The 19,525-nt window shown below is 38.5% G+C and overlaps 1 protein-coding gene across 1 annotated transcript; it reads left to right on the forward strand.

The window, feature by feature from the left end:
* Positions 1 to 3,661: 3,661 nt before the first annotated feature.
* DTWD1 (DTW domain containing 1) lies at positions 3,662 to 8,285 on the forward strand. Its single transcript, XM_054388206.1, has 4 exons — positions 3,662 to 3,952; positions 4,979 to 5,122; positions 6,159 to 6,426; positions 8,056 to 8,285. Exons 1-4 carry the CDS (start codon positions 3,677 to 3,679, stop codon positions 8,283 to 8,285), a joined length of 918 nt encoding a protein of 305 aa, XP_054244181.1. The 5' UTR covers positions 3,662 to 3,676.
* The last annotated feature ends 11,240 nt before the right edge of the window (positions 8,286 to 19,525 follow it).

Raw genomic sequence — 19,525 nt, forward strand, 5'->3', positions numbered from 1 at the left:
ACCAAGTTGAGAAAAATATTCTCTGTACCAAAATTACTGCTTAGTTTAGCCACTTCAACCAAAAATATGCAGTTACTGAACACTGAATATTGGCTAAATGCTACTGTAGAGTAGTACCCTCAACCAGGCCAAGGAATTCCACAGAAAAGATTGTATGTCCTACTTAAAGAGATGCAAAAGAACAAATACGGCAATGCAATTCTTTCAGCCCTCGGTGTCAACCATAAGTATGCAGCAAGTATACTGCTATAACTGAGGGGGAAAAAAACAGGTAAAAAAAATCTAACCGATCTAGATTTCCTGGAGCTTTTAGCAAAACCTTCAACCTCCTGTGACAGTGGTTCCCAGATACTTCTAACTTGGTGGACTGAGCCTGCCAGGCAGCACCACCTCCCAAGGAGGAGGAAATACCCCCCAGAGTGAAGCCTTGGGGACCTTCCACATGGCTGAGAGACCTGGAAAGAACTTTGTGGGAAAGGCCAGGTTTCTTCCTTCAGGTAAAGCACCGTGGTTTCTGTTCAGGCTTTTGTGACACAAAAGATGAAAAAGCCAGCTTGGGGTGGGAGGCCCTCAGATAAAGACAAGATTCAAAGTTAGGCACCACATGCTGACTGGGCCTCTCTGAGCCATCCTTCTCCACTGGGGAGGCTGGGAGGCTCCAGCTGCAGCGGGTGTGGGGGGTGAAAAATTACTAAATAAAGCCATCACTGGCCTTTTTCATGCAAGGTAGTTGTAGGACCTACAATAGGTGTGAGGGCAGACAAGATTATTTCTTCTGATCTAAAATTTACGAATTAAACTAAGAACTATTCTTTATGGCTGCAGTGGGGTGTGTGGGGAGCCAGGCACCCGCCCAGGGAAAGACCCTCAGGCCCTCTCTGCTGTTGGTTAGTCAGCCAGCGTCAGTCAGTCTGTCAGTGTCGGTGTATCTCTCAGTCGTTCTGTCAGTCTGTGTCAGTCAACCAGTGTCTGTCCCTCTCTCAGTCCGTCAGTCAGTGTCAGTCAGTCTGTCGGTCTCTCCGTCACTCTCAGCCCGTCTCTCAGTCCGTCAGTCAGTGTCAGTCAGTCTGCCGGTCTCTCCGTCACTCTCAGCCCGTCTCTCAGTCCGTCAGTCAGTGTCAGTGTCAGTCAGTCTGTCGGTCTCTCCGTCACTCTCAGCCCGTCTCTCAGTCTGTCGCTTGCTGCCGTCGCGTGCGGCCCTCCAGCGCCCGCAGGCGGCACGTGCTGCTCCAGGCCCGGCGCATGCCGTCCCCAGGCCCTAGCAACCGTTCCCCGCCGAAAAGCGCTCTCCCAGGCACGCTCTTCCGGCCCGTTCTCCCCGCGGCGGCAGAGCCCGACACTTTCGTTCCGGAGCTGGTGAGGGTCACAGAAGAGCCAGGCCGCCCTCTGGTCTGCGGAGAGGCTGGGGCCGAGGGAGCGGGTGAGGACCGGGCCGGAGTGGGGCTCTTCGCCTACCGCGAGGGCGTCGAGGCCCCAGGAGCGGGGGGAAAGGAGAGAGGAGGGAGCGTGGCGCGGAGGCAGCGCATCTTCCGGCAGCCCATCGGCCTGTAATGGGGAGGCGTAGACGCGCGCTGGGCGGCCGGGCAGCTCTTCGCAATGGGGTCCACTCCAGACCGGTGCCGGGACTGGGGTTGACGGCTGGGGTAACCTGCGGCAAGAGGCGGCTTTTCTCCCTCAGTTGCTCAGATCTCTGCTGCATTCCCCACAGCCAGTTTTATGCTGCCCTGGGACTTTCTTGCCACGGAAATTCCCAGACTTGTAAATTTTCAAACCGCGTTCTTCCCGGACATCCGCCGCCTCGGGAGCTGTTGTCACCGAGGTCTAACCGTGTTGCTTCCACACCGCTCAGCAGACATTAATGAGCAGAGATGAGCGAGCATACAGCAGTACCAGATGACCGTGCTTTCTGGCACTTCGCGAACTTTACACAGAACCCCCACGTCCTGACAGTTTTTGAGTTGTCTTAGAATTGCAGTTGGGATAAGAAAGGTACCCTCCAGCAGCAGTGATTGGGAGTTGGAGATAGGTGTAGATGGAGTTGTTATTTACGCTCTTAAAGTGCTATGTCTGACTCGAAATTTGGGTCTTAGAAGTTTGGTAAACCGTTGCTGTCTTTCGAAAGGCATATTTTATGTAATTGCCGTAACTTAGCGAACCGCTATTATTTGGAGACCAAAAAGGTGTGCCTGTGCTGTTACAGCGGCGTATCATTTGTCAGTATCGATGGGGAAAGTGCTTCAGGGTGTCGAATAGCACACTGCCATAAGATACTATACTGAAAAGAATCAGTTTGCAGGCTGGGAATGCATGTCCAATTATATGGCCTCTTGCCCTCTTTGCTTCTTGAGGAAACTTGATAGTCATATGGGTTAGTCTGAGATACATTGCCTTCATCTCAAAGGCATTTAAAAGCAAATTGCAGTGTAAAATTTGTATGCATATTAGATTTTGTGTTTATGTGAATGGACATCCCCGACCTTTCAGAAATTGGAGTTTGTTGGCAGGGGAGTAGAAGGCATCATAGCATACACCAATATTTAATTTTCTCAGAAAATAAGGAAGACTTTCTTCCTGAATTTTGATTGGAAACTTAACCGAGTGTTCCTGGTTTTGTTATTTTTCAATTAATTTAACTTGGTTTTATTTAACATTTAATTTTGGATCACATCTCAAGAATTACTGTTTATTTGGTTTTGTTAAGCATGACTTTTGTTAGATCATTTCACAAGTGTGAGCTCTGACACAAAAAAAATAAACCTAAATTAGCTGTAAGTAAATACCAAGAATTGCTTTTTTCATTTTAAGTGATGCAGCAGAAAGTGCAAATGCTGCGGGCTGTGCATGCTCCTGGTTGTAGAAGACCAGAGAGGATGGTGAGTTATCTAGTCCAAAGAGTTTCACTATAGCTGTAACTTTGTCTATGAATCTATGTACACAGGAATATTGATCCTGTCTGGATCAGGCATGGGTATACAGTCCTGTTTCTGATGCACTGCGCAGAGTGCACAGTGGAAATTTTTGGCTGATTACAGAGAGTGAGGCATCTATACTGAAGGAAGCCTGAAAAAAAATCCATCAAGGAGTCTAGATTGGGTCAGCACTTCCTATCACATACATGTAGCACCAAAGTAGTGTTTTAGCCCTTGACACTAATTTGTTCAGCCTCAAGGCTCAGTCCTGGAGGATTTCTTTTATCTCACAAAGTTCTGTTCACAGAGATTTCATTCAGGTAGTTTGGTTTGCCCACACACAATACATTTCAGGACAATCTGCACATTAAATTTTCGTTTACAGATTCCTGTTCTGTAGACATTTTGTTCATTGTCAGTAGTCATGATAAAGAGTAACAGGACTGCTCATCCAGGGAACAGTGCCTACCACTGTTTCATAAGCTTTTAGATGCTGATGCCACCAATAGACAAAACCTGCATGAGTGGAATAGGATGACTTAGTAAAATGAATGTTCATTAAGGATACAGATCTCAAGTTCCTTCTAGATGTTTATCTCATGCTGTCCTGAAATGTGTTTGGAGTTCTTGGTGCTATAACAACTGAATGAGATTATTTTATTGTTCTTTCTGTTACCTCTGATGTGTCTATTTTGATAATAGGATCCTACAGAATAAAGCATATTGGATTTTTGTTTAATAGCTATAACATTGCATTTCAGCTAACCATGTCCTTAAATTCATCAATACTTTTAAATGAAGAAAACTCTGGAGGACCAAAAGGAAATACTGAGTGTTTGGAAAGTCTGGAACTGCAGACTCCATCATCATTTCAAGACAACCCACTTCAACAATTACAGTTAGCATCACAGGAAGTACTTGAAAAGGCAAAAAAGAGTGGGAGATCAAAATGCCCTCGATGCAGTAGTTCAAGAATGTTTTATTGTTATACATGCTTTGTTCCTGTTGAGACTGTCCCTACCAAAGAAATTCCAACTGTGAAGGTTAATATTTCTTATGATTTTTTTATAATTTTCTTGTGCTTTGTAGTTACCAGGGATGGAGAACAGACGCTCTGTCTGTGATCATTTTTCTGACTCATTCTTTATGAATGTACATCTTTAACACAGCTATAAGTATAATTAAACTACAGTTTAAATTATTACAATTAAATTATTGGTTTTGAGGAATTACATGTACCAACTCTGACAATGTTTCAGTCCTCACAACAATATTTAAGTATTTACTAGATGGGAAGGTAAGTTGAAGTCAGTCAGCTTGCAAATGACTATGTTTTCACTTAGTTCTTAAAAGTTTCTTTACAGAAATGTCATTCTTCAGTTTCTAAGAGCTCTAACAATAGAATATATTGTGAACAAAGAATGTGATTTATCCATAACCACATGTGAATTTTACATTAAAAGTGAGCTAAAAGGCATGCCTAAACATCATAGCTGTGAATTCACGTAACCAGAGTAAAAAGCATAATGCCTTACAGATAAAATACTTGGAAGAAAACAGCAGAGAAGACTGAAACATTTTGTAAAATTACCTAGAAACTAAAATTCAGTTTTGAAGACACTCTGTAAGGCATTGTGAAAATGCTTTACAAGTACTGTGAAATTTTGACATCCTGGATTGAGGTGTATTTTCATTGAAATGGCAATTTTTGCAATAGGGTGAAATATTCAGATTTAGGACCATTTTGTTGCTCAAATTAAGACTACGTCTTGCTTAACTTTACTATTTCTAGAGGTTTCAGCACACTACAGCTTGCAGCATTGCAAGTTCCATTCATTTTGGACTTAATTTGTTATTTACATGAACTGAGAGCATGTAACAGGTGCTTCTTGTCACTTGCCTCTGGTTTAGTTCTAAACCCATTAAAACAAAAACATTGTCCCAAATTGTCAAATATGTCTTAGTTATGTGCCCACATGGAGTTCTCCTGTATTTTGCATAAATGTTTCTACAAGTTTTTGTACCTGCATGTATGAGCATCAATATTGCTTCTTTTCTTCTTTCTGTAGTTACCTTTGAAGATTGACATTATTAAACACCCAAATGAAACAGATGGAAAAAGCACTGCTGTGCATGCTAAGCTACTGGCACCTGATGATGTTACAATATATAAATACCCTTGCATTCCAGAATATAAAGAAAAAAGACATGAAGTAAGAAATTCTGTGTAGATAGCTGGGGAGATGCAGTGGTATCTTTTGTACTTGCTCCTGCAGTGGTACTGCACTCTACTGGGAGGGAGTGGGGGGCAGGCACTCTTCTGTTAATCCAGTTCACTTTGCTTTGTGCTCTGTCAAAGTGTGGGCCTACAAATGCACAGTGGTTATGGACAGACCTCCAAAGCTTAGAAAAGCTGTAGGAGTATTTAAATTCCTTAAAAGTTTTAGCATTCACTGTCAAAAAGAGAAAACCTACTAAAATGGCACAGTCAGCACAAAAAAAAAGATGAGCTATGAGCTTGTATTTATGTGCACATTGAAATGGTGTGATTAATCTGAAATCTGATATTTACACATTTTATGTCATAATTAGCACTTATTATTCTTTGGCTACATGAAGAGGATAATAATAATCTTTTCTTCAAGTAGTGCTCCATCAAGGAAAGCACTGCAATCTGAAAAAAACATCAGAAAGAGCAATGGGGAAACACAGGCAAAAATGGGAGGAGATTGCAGCAACTTTGTGTTGTCCAGGCTTTCCAAGTCACAGGTTCTGAATGCTGCAATAAGCTACTGAAAGATTACTAAATAAAGCCTTTTTCATGCAAGGTAGTTGTAGGACCTACAATAGGTGTGAGGGCAGACAAGATTATTTCTTCTGATCTAAAACTCATGAATAAAACAAAGACCTACTCTTTATGGCCTTCCTGCCCCATATGCTGCAATGACAAGTAGCATTTGAGCTTCCTCAGGGCTCAGCTGTTATCTTGCCTGATTTTTTTTTTAAGAAGTATTAGCGTTGCTAGTAGAAACATGGAGGTGATATTTAGTTAAAGATCTCTAACAGTCATTATTTTAATATAGTCTTGTATCCTTTTAGGTAATAGAATGTTTTTAAGAGATACTTTTTCGTTTTGTCCTGACAAATGTTTGTGGACAGCGATAGAAAATGTCTGTTCTTTACTGAAATAATTCCTGGTGGTTTATTAGATTATATTGACACTAAGATTTCTTTATTTTCTTCATTCAGATAGCACTTGTATTTCCTGGCCCAAATTCAGTTTCAGTAAAAGATATTGCTTTCCACCTCCAAAAGTACATTAAGAAAAGTGTTTCTGATAATGACGATGACTGTTCCAGAGAGCCGTTTCTTAAGCAAGCAAAAATAGAACCTGAAGAGGAAAAAAATGAATGCATCTCAAGCAACAAAAGTGAAGGCACTATACTGAAGAAAATAATATTTATTGACAGTACCTGGAATCAAACTAATAAAATAATAACTGATGAACGACTCCAAGGTAAAAAAAAAAAAAAATCTATACTGAGATGTTTTTGCTCTAGAAATGATTAAGGGAAAGAATGCTTGCTCGCTTCCACGCTGAGTGCATCTTTTTCACTAACGAAAGCATTTTAAAACTCCGACTTATCTGAAAGATAAATTTAGCTGTTGCTAAATCGTGGTCTTGGCTTCAAGGAACTTTTGGATGTGGTCAAAACACAAATACGTGGGAGTTTACATTGGAGGAATTGCCTCTTAAATTTAGTTTACTGCTGTTAAGGTGGAAAGATTGCTGAATTTGATGAAAGTTCGGTTTGGTAAGGTCTGAGAATTCAAATCTCAAAACCTCTTGTGGGAAACAAGCTTGTTGCAGTCCCTCATTACTATTTTGAATATACATGCATGTGATTATTAGAGGTAATAATTAGACTGCATTATTTTGAATTTTTGGTTCTGAAATGTCAACAGTAAAATTTAAATTCAGTGCTGAAATCTTCTGTTGTTCAGGTTTTCTTAAAAACCTGACAGATTTCTTTTACTGTACGAGATACGTTGCTAACTGCAACTGCAAAGCAAACTAAATCCATCTTGTAATTACACTACAAAAAATTAAACACAGTTAGAAGGTGAAAAGTGCAGAATTACCAGTGGTGGGCTATAGGCCAGTTTGTGCTCCTGAATTTGGACCTTACAGAAATTTCTCTGTCCAGACTTCTCTGTCATTAACCTCCAAGCAATTCTTACACCATGTTGTTATTTATACTAGTGCTTGTACAAAACTGTCCCATGACACATATATAGCATCAAATTTTAACATTTGGAAAAAGAATTTTACAACCTGGTCCTGAAATTCTTAACAGATGTATGCTCTGTTCTTTATAATCCATCTATCCATCCTGTTTACACAGTAATCACACATTAAGGTGGTTTTAATCTTGAGTAGTTTGTGTATCGTAAGGAACGTAAAACCCAAGATATGTGTTTAAAATCAATCTGAATAATAAAACAGTTTAGAATATTTTCTTGTGCCATAGAGACCAAATTTCTTTCTTTCTTCTCAAGTGGGAATACTTCTACTTTCTAATAAAATTAATGACCAGATTCTGCCATACTCCTGAGTAATCCCCAGTGAGATTTCCGTTACTTAATACGCAAAAGTATTTTAGTAATGGGATTTTAATTAGCCAATACATTATACTAACAAAAAGTGCCTGGCTTTTAGCAAATATTCCTCAGTTCAGCAAAACTAACACTTGAAAGGCATTAGCTTTGCAAAAGATGAAGTTTATTAATAATTTTATGGACATTGATGAGTCTTTGTAGGTGTGGGTTTCACTCTTCGCACCTGAAGAGATCCTGCAGTTTACTGAGGGCAGTTGAATTAAAGGATAACCTATAAGTTTTAATTGCAAATAAAAGGGTGGTGACTTAGAACTTACAGTACTTTTTGATCAAAGTGATCCATAAAGGAGAACAAAATTACTGCCTCCATTTTACGGATGAAAAGTGGAGGTAAAGGAAGAGAAATTATTTGCATGCATCTAGCAGGCTAGCAGCCAAACCAGAAAAAAAACCCTAAATACTTGTTTAGCATCCCATCCATCTGACAATCTACACTTTCTAATCTGTCATCTTTTTTTCATAACAGGCTTGCTGCAAATTGAGTTGAAGACAAGGAAAACTTGCTTTTGGCGTCATCAGAAGGGAAAGCCAGATACATACCTTTCTACAATAGAAGCAATTTATTATTTCCTTGTGGACTATCATCAGGAGATTTTGAAAGAGAACTACAAAGGACAATATGATAATCTGCTTTTTTTCTTTTCATTTATGTACACATTGATTAAAAATGCCAAGGGCTGTGCAGAAAAAGAGTAAGATGTCTGTCTATAGGTAAGTAACACTACATTTTATTTTGTTTCTTTTGTAATGATAAACTTCACAAACACACTAACTGAAATCTGCAAATAGATGGTACTCTTAATAACGACTAGAGCGTTTGTCCAAAAGTAAGCTGCAAACCTCATGTCCTTTGCAGTGGAAGTTGTTGAACTACTCAAGATGAGCAATCTGATTACGACTGCTGATTTGAAAACAGTTCTGCTGTGCTCAATACTGGTGTGTTTGCACCTACAGAGCTGATAAAGCCCATCACAGTGAGAGCATTTCCTGAGGAGGACAGACAGGAGGACATGGACCCTCTTCCCATAAGAAGTGATCTTTTTAAGTGTAAAAAGGAATTAACATGTTAGCTTTTTAGTAGTAGTAACTTTGTTTCAGGTGTTTACTTTGTGCTTTACCCAACAATAATGCTTTCACTTGCATAATATCCAAACCTTACTGAAATTATTAAGATGGTGTTTAAGGGGGGAGGGGGCAATACAAAATGAAAGGCTACATTATGTGAATAAAATATAAATTATGTACATTCAAGATAAATTTTAGACTTCAAACATTTAGTTTATTATTATGATATCATAACTTACTAAATGTCACTATGTCATATCATAAAGCAGGAACATTTTGTAGATGCCACATACTTGGATTCTAAGCAGCAGAAAGAGCTCATTGCACTGTAGCAGTTGTCTGAAAATGTCTTTTTGCAGGACTGAAGAGAAAGTAATTTGCAGAGACAAGAAATAGGGAAGATGGTTGTTCTGACCACAACATTTCTGATGAGACTTCCTTAAATTGTTCAGACTATGAATCTGCTGCGGTTTTTCTTTTGCAGTAATAGTGCAAAATTGAACAGCTGACAGTTTGTCCATGCTGATGAAGTTTTTGCTGATATGTGTAGCACTGCTGTCAGAATGTAATTATACAAGTGTGACTTTGCCAAGCTATACCAGAGTAGCTAATGCTGACAGAAGTAATAGACCTAAGCTGTATCTTTACAAGCAGAATGGTATGAATATATTTTTACTGTACTAGGATGTTCTGCCAGAAAAATTCACGTCTGTAAAAATTACAGTCTTAAAGTGGAAAAAACCCCCCATTTCATTAGAGGTACAATACAAGAAGCAAAAATATTTCTGAATATTCTCAGAAGTGTGTTGCCTGAGAAAAAAAAATATATCATGTTGTAGTGACGTATTGAAAAATTATGTAATTTTTTTTTAAATTGTAAAATTTTTATTGCGTATTTTCCTGTAAAAATGACCTGTAGCATACCTGCCAGAAGGGCGCTCTCACCCTGAAAAACACTTCAAGAAAATCTTTCTGTAAGAGCAATCCATGCAGGCTCAAACGAGTGATCTGTACTTTGCTTTTGAATGTTTCAAGAACTGAAATGAAAATTAATATTCCTTAAAACATGAGATATAAATACACTCTTCTCTGCAAGTCAAACTCATCTTCAGGTTTGTTTTCTTGTTTGCACGTGTGAATGCATATAAAAAAGCATGTTTCAATGGACAACCTAAACATATCTCCATTTGTAAGTTAAGTGACATGAGCGCACATGAAGTGTGCACAAACTATAGCAGCACCACAAGAAACACAGGATGGAACTTAGAATGAGAAAGAGCGTATATATCTGTTGAGTTCAGGCATGAGAAAAATCAGCAGTCATGTCTCAATGCTATTGAAACAACACTTTCTTACTCATTTGGTTCTTAATGCTATTGAGAGGTTATTTTGGCATTTTACAATGATTAAATACTATTTTCCTTCAGTATGAATTGTGATAGTCTTCTGACATTTCCATGGGTTCTTGTATTTCTTAAACAAAGATTGTTGTAATATTTTCTTTCAAAAAAATCACTTGAGAAGGAAACTTTCACCCACTTTAAATAAACAAAAATAAAATGAACCCACTGACCTAATGTTTTACAAGAACCAGAGAGAAAAATCATGAAGGGGGAGGGGGAGTTACTTCCAAGACATTTCCCTGAAAACATGTTTTTTTATTTAAGAAGCAGAGGTCAGATAAAAAAAGCTTATATAAGCTGTTCTTTGTTACTTTTGGAAAAGAGTTTCACGAGGTTAAAAATGGTTTCCAAATTTAAGTTTTGTGTACCTCACTTTATTTGAACAATGGGAATTAAGAGTCTCTTCCAAAAGTAAATTAATTTTAATTCTCAGGTGAAATCACTGTAGAGAAAATATTCTAAATTTGGAACACTGTGTCCAGGAATCAGGTTCAAATTCTTTTCCTTCCAGTGCAACCTCAGTTTAATGCAAGAGTCGTTCTTACACTAAGTGACAGAGGCACATCTAATATTTGTCATTAATTATGGTCTGTTGATACTCCTGTTAGAACCTTTTACGAGGGCAGAAAGGTGGTTATTGTCACTTCTGCTGCAGATCTGTTCTGTCTGAGCAGCAGATGTAGTTCCACCTTCTTCCATCTCCTGCTCTCCCCTCTGTAAAAGTATTTAAATCCTCTATTTAATTTCAGTACTGGTACAAGAAGCCAAACTAACCAAGTCATCCACCTCACACTGTCTCAATAATGTTGGTATGTTTTCCTAGCTTTGAGACTAAAGAATAATTTTGTGCCACCAAATGAAAGCGATGAAGTGGTTAATCCTTTCAAGTGCAATTAGCAGTACTGACCTCCCTGTTCTTTAAAATGGGGGTCATGGGGAGGTAAAGACCAGTTCTGGGCCTTTTCTTTCGTATCAGAATACCCCTTCACTATCTCTTCTGTTTCCAAAAACATCAGAGAGCAAGGGGGAAAACAGGCTTCTGCTTCCATTAGCAGTAACTTAAACAGCCATAAGTTAAAGGGGGAGGAAAAGGAAGAGCATCTCTATCTATCTCCTTTCACAACAGAAGACATCTGGCCTTCTGTGGAGAGGCCCCAGATAACAACCTGTCATTACAAACCTCCGCGATGTGTTCAGAGAACCATTTTACCTGCAGTCTGGCTCACTCATTTCCTGCCACTGAAGCCATCTGCTTTTGCTTATTGTGGGTATTTTTGTTCTTTGTTTGGCCAGGAGCGTGAAGTGGCTTCACTTTAACATGCTTGTTTGCTTGGTCAGAGGGAGCATTTAATCCTTTTCTCAAAATGAATAAGAGAGGGAGCTGCGAAAAACAATTCCTTTCCTGGAAGGTAGAACAAATGTCATCCAAGCCTAGGTTGAATAAAGGGTCAGGTCAGAGAATAGTTTAAAGATACATTGAGAGATGGCAACTTGGATTTTACAGAAGAACCTTCCAAAGCATTTGTAATCTCACCTGATTTAAATCCTTTGCTACTGCTGCTTGCAAATTTCTTTTTAGTCCATCTGGTTTTCCACATAGGCCTCTTCTGGCCCAACTCAGAGTAACGCAGCAATCTGTTCTTGCTTTCTTCTTGCACCAGGTTTCTGTATTTTGCCTGAATGCTTTAAAATCAGTCTGTCTTCATAAACAATGGACATAGCATACTGACATGAAATGTAATGTGTAGTGAAAATCGATTGCACTCCCAGATACCAGTAACCTTTGCCTCAAAGTATTCCAAAAAGCTGAATTCAAACTTGTTTTTTGACACAAAATGGTGATTGCTGCAACGTTCAAACAGGAAAGCATTCCCACTAAGATGAAAAGGCATCAAAAGCCAGCAAGATGCTGATCTGTTGATACCAGAATATGAGGTCACCCATTAAAATATTGAACAACTCAGCATAATTGCTGAACAGATATCCCTTGTCTTAAGAGATATTATTTTAGTAAAATTCCAATGCTGTCATTAGTTGGAATGTAGATTTTGACTGGTGATAGCAATACCAACATGTAAAGTAAGCATTTAGATGAAAAATGTACAACATTCTTCTTGTTCACTGTTGGGAAAAATAACACATTGCTGCCATTGTATGGATTCTGAAGAGAAATCAGATGCTGTGGAATTTTGAAAGTAGTGTTATCACATTAAACTTTAAAAACACCCATAGTGGTGTGATTTCTTCAGCACTACCTGCCAGAAAAAAATTCAATTAGTTATTGAGTCCCACAGCAAGAGGTAGGAGCAACGTCTCTAATGCAGACCAGACTTTGTATTTTCACCTCACTGAAAATGGAACGTTTTGTTTAAGCTTAGCAATACTGCTGCTGTTATCACATTCAAACCAAACTATGATTTTGCTGTTGATTTTCAGACCATAACTGTTGCAATAGCATGTCTAAAACATACCACAGAAGAGTGAGCAGAAGAGAATGCTCCACACCACTGTACCCAAGATTGAGTCCTGCTCAACCTAGGATCTTGTGCGCTTCACTTCCCTTACCTGTAAAGTTAATTTCTGCCTCTGAATAACATGTCTCTACATGTGAATCTGAACCCAGAAGCTATCTGATCTTGTGAAAGCAAAAGGCCATTATTACTTTGAAGGTTCTGATGGTAAAATTTCCCAACAGCAGGGACAGAAGAGCTATACAGAAGTAGGTATACACCTGTAAATATCAATATATCTGTACCTTCCTCCTACTGACAAATGCATTAGGACATGAGCCAAAAATTTTCTCCTGTGTTGTTTCTGTCTTAGGGAACATCTAATCCAAGTGTGTTACCAGACTTCACAAGATTAAAGAATAAACTATTATAGGTACAGGGCAAATAGATACTTTAATTGGATACAGACATGTAGCTGAGCCTGTTAATGTACACAGATGAGTAGTTTGGCTAAGGTAAGCACATCCGTCTAGGCTTAACAGGGCATGCCAAAAGAGGCCACAGGGGTAAACAGGTTATTCCAAAAGGATAAAACTGCAAAGAAATGTTTAGAGTGTTGAACTACACAGAAATTCTGATTTGCTTGCATAGGGGAAATGCCATGGATCATGCTCTGCCATTTGTTTAACAAAGAGGAGAAAGAAGTAAGAGCACTGCCACCCTGGTACTAAGGAAAATACGTTCTCCTCAAGTCATTCCTGCATGAACACAGACAGTGAACATGCACATGTATGAGTCTTGATGGAAAATTCATTTATATGCAATGTGGTGCTTTATTTACTGTCTTTTGATTTTTTGATTGCTTACTGGAGAATTAAATAATCACACCAGAGTTAGTTTTTCTCTGATGTTTTGGGGGTTTATTAATAATATGCAATTACTTTGTAAATTCCTCAGATCATGCTAGTATTTATTTCAATGTAATTTTATTACAAACAGCATATTAACTTATTCATGTAAATTTTATAATACACCATGTGTCCTAACAAACTGACATAAGACCTGGAATAATGCATAACTTTAATAAAACAATTGTCTATCAGGTAACTAACATGAACTCTTCATTTTTTTGAGGCATTTTATATCTCAGTATCATCTTCAACAGACCTGTTACCAGCAGTGACTGGATATAATCTCTACTCTGATTAATGTCTTTATCTGTTAATGTCTACAGGTCCTGGTTCTAAACATACTTCAGGACTCTGAAGGCTTTCATCTTAATGAATAAGGCTGGTTTCCATATGGAAAACCTTTGTTCTTCTCAATTAAAAATTGGATTTGAAAAAGTATTGCTAAGGTGCACTCTGTTTTGAATCCTGGAAAACAGTTTCAGTGTCATTTCTGAAACTACTTCATTTAAAGACAGATGCTAATGAGTTGAACAGAATCAGACTCTTTGTAGGTCTAAAGAAGGTAATCGTAATGTCTGCTCTACAGAAGAACAATAGTTTGGGTTCCAATAAAAAAATATTTGCTCAAGCAGAAACTACAGACTTAATTTCAAATGTTGCTGTTAAGGCTAAATAAAAATTCTGTATTTCAAGAACATCATAAATGCTTGCTTTTTTTTTTTTTCCCCAAAAGTTACTTTTGGGGATTCAATTTCATGACTGCATTGTCTGTCAAATATAGCATGAATTCCAGCTGACCTGAAGCTGCATTTTTCTAGTGGTTAGTCTATGCAACTTAAACATTCCATCTAGCTTTCTCTGTTCATAGGCTTCCTTTGGGCCAAATCAATGCCACAGAGTCTTTTTTTTCCATGTTTATAGCACCTCAGTCTGTTTGAAGCAGTTGGATCACGCTACTACCTCTTTTAATCTCATACATGTCTAAGTGTGTTTAGAATATTAGCTTTGATCTGCATACCTATGTCAGTTAAGAGTACATAAATGTTTGCATTATTTTCTATCATGACTGTTCTGGCAAAAAAAATATAACAGAAACCTTACATCACCAAACCTTCCTCTGTTCCTCAAGTAGGGCTTCATTTAGCTGAGGATTAAAATCAATATCTGAAGCAGCTGCCAGGGAATTTGCCAACAAAACTGTGCTTCCAAACTCTAAAATGCAAAATAATCTAACGTGGGTGTAGCCTAACTGATTTTGCTCATTTTAAAAGGAGAATCCATTGAAAAAAAAAAAAAAGGGTAAGAAACAAGTCTTGAATCTTTTGAAGTTCATGAAAACAAAAACAGTAGGTTCAAGTAAGCAAGGTAACATGCAATAATGTGGCTGTTCCAATATTTGGATGCTCCTACGGAAATTACCAGGATTGCTTTTCCCAGTCCCCTGAAAAGTTCAGCCTTCTCTGTATAGGCAGTGTCCATATTCAGTTAAACCTGTGCCAGAGAAGACACTTCTCATGTATATGTTGACACTTGTGAGAAATTAATCATAACTAATGCTGTACTGAAGTCTACTGGGGGTTTAGTACCTTTTCACGTTTACCAGAGTGCCAGGGTTGGCATGCTAGTGATAATAGAACTGGGAGCTTCCTGTGCTGCCGAGTTTACCATGTGTCATTTGCACTTAGGACCAGAGCCAAGTCTGTATCTGAGACGAAGAGGAAATCTATTACAAAATGTGTTATTATGAAGGAAAAAGCCACTGCTTCAAGTTATCAAGACAACACCAAAGCACATTAATCAAGCATACAATAAACAATGACAGTTTGTTGCTCCATCAGAATGAAAAAATTGGGTCCATCTGTTGGTGTTCAAACCTAGAATCAAATCTTGGCAGTTACATGTGCTAATGAAAACTATTTTAAAAATTTTGTGTGTTCTCTGAGTAAAATATCATGAGAATAAATACTCCTAAGATTTAAGAGGCAGTCTTACACGAAGCACTTGTGAGGCCACTAAAGAGAGTGCATATGTGGAATCAGGATGACGTCCATTATGTTACGTGGTGTAGTTTCTTTCAACACTACTCAACTTCAGTTCAAATCTACCATCTTTCTTCTCTTCCATTCCTCAGTTGCACGCAAGAAGCACTCCTTTTACACGCAAAACATTGTAGCTCCAGGAATTAGCATTTTAGTAGTCTAAGAAATTCCCCAGTTTAAGATAGTAGAACACAGCTCTATAACCTAAAATTCCTAAAACCTCTAGCCACAGTGCTCATGAATGGTGTATTTCTAGAGATACTGAAATTAGGTTTAACTTAGTGATGTAGCACCAGCAGTGTCAACTGGATCACCCTTATGCTCCTACTCATCGAATCCTTCTAGGAACTATTAATGGCTTTCTGAAATGCAACATCTGCAAAAGATGTAGTGATTCCTCTGCCAAACACACTTACACATGTGCCTACTGATGTTTATTTTTTTTAAGTTGTTTGCAGTTTGCCCAGGAAAAATCAGCACTGTCTTCCAGCTTCCATTCCTCTTAACCTTTTTACAGGGCTGGCCTATGCTTTGAATGAGCCTGGCAACCTGAGAAGACAAGGATGTGCTGGCTCTACCATTTTATATTTTCTGCAACAGCCCTCCAAGTGACCAAGATGCCCGAGCCAAAGGAATTTAGCGTTCTGTTACATGGAGAACAGCTTCCAGGTGTAAGACAACCATGGGTCTAACTTTGAGCAAAGAAGGGAATAAAAGTCTAATACAGAAATGTCTGTTTCCCTTGTTGATTCTAAGTTCCTAAAATGCATGCAAACACAATGTCAACAAAATGATAACATCAGATAGAACAATGGGAGGAGACTAGCCTCAGTTACAGCAATGAAGCTACACCTATTTCAGACATTCATGAAAAGTAGATCTTGCCTTTTCAGAAGGTGTTGATAGGATGGCCAGCAAGTCAGAAACATTTTAAGGCTGCCAACTGAAAAGATCTGACACAGAGTCAACTTAGAGGCAGTAAATTCGAGGTCCTAAGTTTAGCTCATAAACCTTCCTTTATAAGCTATCACTTCCATATTTGCTTGGAACAAAATCATATCGTTTGACTCCCATCCCTTAAACTGTGTGCAGTGATGCAAAGCAGTTCTAAAACGGTTAAAGCAGTTAAAGTAGCAAAGAATTCTTATGTGACGGAAATATGGCAGTTGCAAGGTGATACAAAGATCTGAAAAGGTGCTGTTGAAATTACCAGGTCCCTACCTGTCAGTGGCCTATGTAGTTTCTGGCAGTCCCAGAAGGAGGGGAAAGGCCTAGAGGCAATAGAGAGCCGTTTTGGACTTTCTTCCTGATACTACAGGTCATGTGCATCACTAGAGAAACAATCACAGCTTTTATGGCCTTCCTTACTTATGTTGTGTGGAATACATTAGGCAAGATGTGCCATCCTCACAAATTTAGGGCTTACATAGAAAAAAAAATCCAAAAGAGACATGAAATGAGTGAAAATGACAACTGCAAATCATTAACACCCTAAACACTAATTTATGTGTGTGTGTTTTTAACACTGCAGTGTTCTATTTGGAATTCACTGTTTTATTGCAAATAAAGCCTCTGACCCTTTTAAAAATAATTTATTTAATCTTCAGGGGAGGAGTGTATAAACATCTTGACTAATAACAAATTTGTAGGACTTCAAGTGTTTTCTTTTGGATTTTTTAATGTGACTGTACAAAACCAACAGCACTTAACATTACCCTCTATGGCAGCCTGCTTTGCTGGGGGAGGCACTTTGGCACTTCTCTTCCTTTTTTTCCACATCCTCTCCTTTCAGAGGCCCCTCATCATGATGACCCATCCATTTGGCTAAGGGCTGCATGCAGCTGCATCTGAAAGAAGCCAACTGTATTCTTGGGTCAGCTGGAGAAGTCTGCTTGATTACAACTGTAGGTATATACAGTGCTTCTAATGCCTGTAACTTAGGGGAGAGAAGACCTAGGTCTCACCTCAGGTTTCAGCAGAGGTGTAAGACAAGCCAACTGCCCATATAGCAAGTGCTCAATAGCTTCAGGCGATCCTGTGCGTTAAAACTATTTCATTTAAAGATTTCCTCCTACATACACTCCTACCATGGTCTCTTGCTCATGTACATTCATAAAATACTTTAAGTTGTTGCCATTTATTTACAATGAAAATAGAATGATTAGCTGACACGCTTCGGCTCATTGGCTACACTGTCCTGTAGATAGGATGTGTGAAAAGTAAATGTTTCCTGATCTCTGTTAATGTTTTCCATGTGCAGTTATCCTACAGAAATTAAACTCTCCTAAAATATCATGACACAAACTTTTTTGTAATTGCTGCAAATTGAAACTGAATATTGGCCAAAGCTTGCCATTCTTAGAGAAATCAGACGGAATAGCTGATTACCCTGCATAAATCTTGACAGGGCCAAATTACCCATTTCTAGGAAAAGCAAGACATTTTTTATTGCATGAGAATTATCATGAAGAGGGAGGCCCAGTGTAGTAACTTTGGCCATTTCAACTCATATTTCTTTGCTATAAACCAGTACCATTCAAAGGCTCTATGCCGGAGGGTTTAAGATGAGAAAAACTTCCCAGTGGAGTTCATAAATAAAAAGTGAGTCATTGTTCACTAAAATCTAATCATAAAGAGCAGGTCTGACTTACATCATAGCTGGAATACACAATCAAAATTCCAGGATGTGGCAAATGGTGTAAACCTGATGAAATTAAGATTAGTTTTATATCTAGGGCCTTGATAAACCCTTTTGCCCTGTACTGTATCTCAGTAAGAGGATAAGGACTGTAGTACTGCCAAGATGTAAGCTGTATTATCAAGTGTGATACTTCTAGTTAACCAGTGTTGCTCATCAGGACTAATAACTTTAATTGTGGTTGTAATTCACAACATCAGGAAGAATTCAGATTTCACTCATGTACATCCAGAACACTGTATTAAATGGGTTTACAGGTGACAAAATAGGCACTGAGTCCCAAAAATATTGTACTTGTCTGAATATATCTGAACAAAATATTTTACTATAAGCATAGGAAAAAAGAACTACAGTCTCATATTTTGTGACAAAATATTTGTTATAACCTCATCCTTAGCTTATAGTGAATTTTCAGTGTCTAGAACGCAAATTTTCAAGTCTTTTGCACATTTGTACATCACTGGAATAATAATACTTACCACTAGTCTGCAACAGACAAGAAAACAAAATCTGTACCCTGAAACACTTAAAAGCAAAGATAAGAGTTAGCATCAAAGGCAGAAGAGTAGACTTGAAAAGGTGAAGCTGGGCAATGCTTTAATAGCACGCATTTGGATATTCTGGAAGCAAATGGCTTGGCAGGCTTAAGCTTTCAGGACAACATTCAAGGTAAAGAAAAATGATGCTCTGCTGGAAAGCTCGGACACTCCAGCTTCTGAGGAAGCATAGCATATACATTGGAACAGAGACAATTAGGCATGAAGTTGACTGATGATTGTAAAGGTCTGTATTTATGGGCAAAGCCCAGGCAGGAATGTCTGCTAACATCTGATGAGACACAGGTGGAATAAAAGGGGAGAAGAGACGTTTGGAAATATTTGGATAATAAGCATGGATTGGAGAGATTCAAAGGAAGTGGAAACAAGAGTTTGACGTGATTGAAGTGACAGTGAACAATGAAATATGCAGAATGTTATGCAAGACCCAAGGTAGCTTGAAAAGTCTACTATTGAGTAATTGAACAACAAATATCTGAACTCTCACCCAGGGTAATGACAGAATTAGACTCCTTTATGATTTCAGTAGCTTGGTCTAGCTTCAGTGCAACATCCAACTATTTCCATAGGTTTTCTTCCTGCTGTAGATGCTGTGCCATACTAACCCAAAAATCACATTTGGCAAAGGTCTGATCATGACCTAAATGTGAATGTATTAAATGAGCATACTGGTCAAAACAACTGTTCCAAGTCCATTAAAAGAATCCTAAAGTAAATAGTTCATTTACTGCAGATTCCCATGTAGTTTGTTTGGGAAGACAGACTGCATTATTCTTCAGCTCATTAAAGTTTACTTTAACAAGCTGTGAAGCT

This window comes from Indicator indicator, chromosome 16 (assembly GCF_027791375.1).
Source record: "Indicator indicator isolate 239-I01 chromosome 16, UM_Iind_1.1, whole genome shotgun sequence".
Lineage (NCBI taxonomy): Eukaryota > Metazoa > Chordata > Aves > Piciformes > Indicatoridae > Indicator > Indicator indicator.